Here is a 5,479-nt window from a genome sequence, read left to right as displayed (position 1 = left end):
ACTCCAACACGAACATTATTGTTTTTGCACTTTTTGGCTTCTTATTAAATAACTTTTTTAAATAGATTAAATCTTGCACGTGGAAAGTTTAAGTGTGGGCTTTAGTTGATATAACACTCCCGTCAGGGGGTGCATTCTACGACGGGAGTGCATTAATCCAGCACAACAGCGGGGCATGGACTTCATTTATAAGTAAAGGTAAGACCATAATAACGTTTTTTTTAATTAAATATGTTTTTTTGTGTGCTACAGTTTGCATGTGTAAAGTTAAAGTTAAGTTAAAGTACCAATGATTGTCACACACACACACTAGGTGTGGTGAAATTTGTCCTCTGCATTTGACCCATCCCCTTGTTCACCCCCTGGGATGTGAGGGGAGCAGTGGGAAGCAGCGGCGCCGCGCCCGGGAATAATTTTTGGTGATTTAACCCCCAATTCCAACCCTAGATGCTGAGTGCCAAGCAGGGAAGAATGCTGGTATGAGTTTTTAAACATAATCCGTTAACTGCTGCCAATCAAATGGTGAATAAGATACTCTTTAGGGTTCATATTTTTGTAAATCTGACTGTGATGAAGTCAGTGCCTCACCAGCCATGAACCTCACCGCACGTCACTGGTATATACTGTATATATATATGTATGTATATTTATATATATTTATGTATGTATGTATATATATGCATATATATATATAAATATGCATGCACATATGTATATATATATATATATATATATATATATATATATATATGCATATATATATATGCATGTATATATATATCTATATATATATATATATATATATATATATATATATATATATATATATATATATATATATATATATATATATATATATATATATATATATATACATGCATATATATATATGCATGTATATTTAGTATATATATATATATATATATATATATGTATATATATATATATATATGTATGCATGTATATGTATGTATATGTGCATATATTAGGGGTGTAACGGTACGTGTATTTGTATTGAACCGTTTTGGTACGGGGGTTTCGGTTCGGTGCGGAGGTGTACCGAACGAGTTTCCACACGGACATATTATATTGTGTAAACAATACTCAAAAATGCCGGACATTTGAGGCATTTAAGAAACTCCGCCCGTCCTGGCCTGCAAAAGAGGACATGTCCGGTGAAAAGAGGACGTATGGTAGCCCGGTCGCTGCTAGCATGCCAGCAAAAGAGGACATGTCTGGTGAAACCGATCGCTGCTACACAGCCTGGCCCCCTGCCAAATTGTTTTAACCCAATGCGGCCCCCAAGTCAAAAAGTTTGGGGACCCCTGCTGTACATGATAGATACTTTGATAAACCCTTTGGGTAAATTCAGGTATTTCTCATAGCTCACACAGTAAGACGTACGGATTACACATTAAAAGAATGAGAATATAAACAATAAAACCAGGCTAATATAAAGAAAAAGAACACTGTAAAATAGATGAACCTTTAACATCACCTTATTGAAGACTTGTTGGTGAAAACAGCGATGAGCGAAGAGGTACCTTCATACTTGCCCGTGAGTTCTTTCTCATGGTTTCTCTTTTATCAAAGTTGTGTCCCAAGTGCGGTACAATTTTCCCAGGTAATGTTCTATACATCAAATTAGGAGATATTTTATTATGGATCATTATATGTGTTGAGGAAAACAATGAATTTCATCCATTAGAAAATGTAAAAAAAGTGTAACACTTCACGGATGCATTATTCTAAATGTGCAATATTGTTGAATCCAAAAAATATTTATTATTTTCCCCAAAAATGTTTTGCCATACTAATGTAAGGTAAAGATGCAGTAAATAAACACATGTTTGCATGATAGGAGAGTTATTGCTTTATTTCAATTCACTAATCAGCAATTGGCAATAAATGGTGATGTATAATCCTGATGTTGTGTACAATTCCCAGATCTTGTTTTTGAAATGTATGTAAATGTATCTCTCTGCAGGTAAAGTGTTCCACTGCTGCACTGCAGGATGCAGCTGCTCCTTCCCAAACATGCACAAACTAATGGAACACACCCGACGTCATCATAAACCCAACCTGTTCTTCCAGTAGGTCACTTGATTGATTGATTGATACTTTTATTAGTAGATTGCACAGTACAGTACATATTCCGTACAATTGACCACTAATTGGTAACACCCGAATAAGTTTTTCAACTTGTTTAAGTCGGATCCACGTTAATCAATTCATTGTAATCAGTTCACTACACTTATCCATACAACGCTAACCTCCTGAAGACTTTTGAAAAAGACAAAAAGAATATGATTTTACTGTACAAGCTGCACATACTGTATATTTACAAGTAGGTGAGAGTAAGAAGAGTTTTAGTGAGTTTTTAGTTTAAATTCATTAAACTAGTGTTAGGGCAGCATGGACCCTAATTGCGACTTTTTTGCCGAAAATTGCAATTAGAATTCAATTTGCAATTGTATACATTCAGCCAATTTACACAGTCACCATGACAACTTTTTGCAGATACTGTAGAATGGTGTTTATTAGCACACTGACTGCATCGGCTGCAGCACACACAAACTTGCTAATTCCTTTTTAACTTTTGATTGGCCAGCAGGTCAAGGTCAAGCAGCTCGACAGTGTTGATAGTCCAACACGTCTATCACACAAAGGAGTAGAGAAAAAAATATAAATAAAAACCTCAGCCTTTTAGACTTAGACAAACTTTATTGATCCACCCAGGGATATTCTTTATTAATGTAGGTTAGGTTATTGCAGTAATTAAAACCACAAGCAACATGGCTCGGTTGGTAGATTGGCCGTACCAGCAACTCGAGGGTTCCCTTTTCGATTTCTGCTCCCGCCATCGTTGGCAAGACACTTTACCCACCTGCTCCCAGTGCCACCCGCACTGGTTTAAATGTAGCTTAAAGATGATATTGGATATTGGGTTTTACTATGTTAAGCGCTTTGAGTCTCTAGAGAAAAACGCTATATAAAATATAATTCACTTAATGTCGATAAATGGTGCCACACTAATAAATGTTTAATGAAATGAATCATGACATATGCTTTTCTCTGACTGCTTGCTTCCTTTCTTACATATTTACATGTGTTTGCTTTGAAGTGGTTAAGTGGATGTATTGTGTGTGTGTTTGATACAAGTGCCATAGGGGTTTTAAAAGAAACAAATATGATGATGTCAATATTACAAAAAATGTGATGATGTCTTATAACCTAGACATCTGAACAGTCAACACTAAGATTTCCAGTTGAATGTCCTGAAATGAAGATTCTTTAAAACACTCCTTACCAACTCCACCGGCACAAAAAAGTAATCACAATATGCCTTGATACGTTTTGGCCTTTAGTGTTATTGCCGTTCGAATCTGAGCTTTTGGGAAAACGTCTGGTAGGAAAGATTCAGTATTCTTTTGAACATATCATGCAGTGTTTTTGTGAACCTAAACTTAAAAAAAAAAAGCTGTGAATCCTATTTTGATCTATTGGCTCCCTCTGTGTGTAGGTGCGAGAACTGCCGCACAAAGCTAAAATCCTACCGTGGCCTCCTGAGTCACCTCAACACCTGCTCCAAAGTTCCACGGGGGAAAATCAAGTCAATGGAGCCGACATCCCTTCAAGCGGTCGCTTCAACAACTAACCCAAACCCACCTCAGCTGGAGGCGATGTCCACGCCACACCAACTCACCTCTAACATCACTGACAATTCACTGTCTGATACCACTCTTCCGCCTATCCTCCTTCCTCAATGCTCGTTGAACCAAGACACTTTCAGGGTCTCTAGTGGTCTGGGAGAAGAACCCAGGTGAACCTCTCGTCCACTTAAAGCAAACCCACCTCAGACCAATACTCTAGTATTTACACCATTTGTTCTTGAGAGGCCATTTATAAACTGTGTGAACAAGAACATTAAATGTGTTTTGAATAAAATACACAAAAGCCACACTTGTACCAAGCCACATACTTTCCAGGAAGCTCACCGGAGTAAAAGTGGAATTTTCTGCGGTCTACGATACTTGAAAACATTTACAAGTACAAGTGAAAGAGCAGAAGGGGAGAGGCTAATGAAGTGGTTCCAATTAACAAAAATAATGAGAAAAGAACAGAGCTAAATATTGCAATCAACATGTGCTGTAAATTTAAAAACGATGTGACAATACTATGCTGTAAGGGTGTAACGGTACACAAAAATTTCGGTTCGGTACGTACCTCGGTTTAGAGGTCACGGTTCGGTTCATTTTCGGTACAGTAAGAAAACAACAAAATATAAATGTTATGGTTATTTATTTACCGAAATTTGTAAACAATGGCTTTATCCTTTTAACATTGCTTTAAAATAGCTCTGTGTGTGATGGATGTGAGCCACCACTAGGCTGATCAGTGCAACAGCAGGCAGTCATGAATGCTAAGCATAACAATAACATACATATACACACAGGGTCCATTGCCAGGGTTAATGCAGTCAACATATATAAAATAAAAACTAAATAAGATAAGGCTCAGAATTGGTTTCTTAACAAAACCTTTCTACATATAAAGTGCAACATTAAACGGCTTCAAGTTGTTGCTCAGATTAAATAAAATGACAAAACTTTTCTTCTACATATAAAAAGTGCAACATTAAACAGTTTCAAGTCACTCAGCCTCAGATTAACTTTTCTTCCCCCCCCCCCCCCCCAGCCTTTAGCCCTGGTGACTTTCACTCAATTTTCATGTTTTTTGCCAGAAAAATCAGTTTATCCACATTGTCTGCAGAAAGAGCAGACCTGCTTGCAGTTACAAAATCTCAGTGGGTCAAAATCTAATTTTTAATGCAATATGGTCTTAAATCTGCTGCTATAAAAACACCAATGACATTTGTTGTTGAAGCGATGTTCACTTGGGTGTGGTGACGCTTCAAATGGGTTAGCATGTCTGACGTGTTGTCAGAAGCATACCCTACAGCTGCTGAACAATGTCGGCAAACCTCCGTCCTCCATTGTTGTATCGCACCGTGAAGCCGACGTATTCCCAAACGGGAGATCTTAATGAGGCAAGAGGGTCTTCCAGCTGTCTTTTACATGTTGTCGTAGCCCGGTCGTTGCTAGCATGCCGTGTGTTGTGCCTCGGTGTGCATTGTTTACACAACGTGCGGTACTCTACTTAATATGTCCATGTGGAAACTCGTTCAGTACACCTCCGAACCGAAACCCCCGTACCGAAACGGTTCAATACAAATACACGTACCGTTACACCCTTACTATGCTGTCATAACTCACCTCCAGGAGCTACATTGGCACAAACAACACAGAACTCCAACTTCCCAGTTTTATATCCTTTTAATAAAGATAAATATCAAATCTTCAGGTGTGATCCTTGGTGGAAAAAGTCTGGACAGCTCTGTTGTAAACAAACAGACAAAGTGGTTGAGGAAAACCACAACTGGAAATATTAATACTGCTCTTCAAGCAGAGGTGCCGCT

The 5,479-nt window shown here is 37.9% G+C and overlaps 1 protein-coding gene across 1 annotated transcript in view; it reads left to right on the top strand.

Annotated features, from left to right (window-relative positions):
* LOC133645301 (zinc finger protein 414-like) overlaps positions 1–5,343 on the top strand; it is a 16,753-nt gene extending 11,410 nt beyond the window's left edge. Inside the window, exons 3-4 of the mRNA XM_062040186.1 lie at positions 1,988–2,093; positions 3,524–5,343. Of these exons, the coding sequence (XP_061896170.1) occupies positions 1,988–2,093; positions 3,524–3,827 (410 nt within the window). The 3' untranslated portion in view covers positions 3,828–5,343. The remainder of the gene's footprint in view (positions 1–1,987; positions 2,094–3,523) is intronic.
* Positions 5,344–5,479: the final 136 nt, after the last annotated feature.

The sequence above is a fragment of the Entelurus aequoreus genome, unplaced genomic scaffold (assembly GCF_033978785.1).
Source record: "Entelurus aequoreus isolate RoL-2023_Sb unplaced genomic scaffold, RoL_Eaeq_v1.1 HiC_scaffold_36, whole genome shotgun sequence".
Taxonomy (NCBI): Eukaryota; Metazoa; Chordata; class Actinopteri; order Syngnathiformes; family Syngnathidae; genus Entelurus; species Entelurus aequoreus.
The sequence above is the reverse complement of the archived record's forward strand: the minus strand, read 5'-3'. Positions and strand labels throughout refer to the sequence as shown.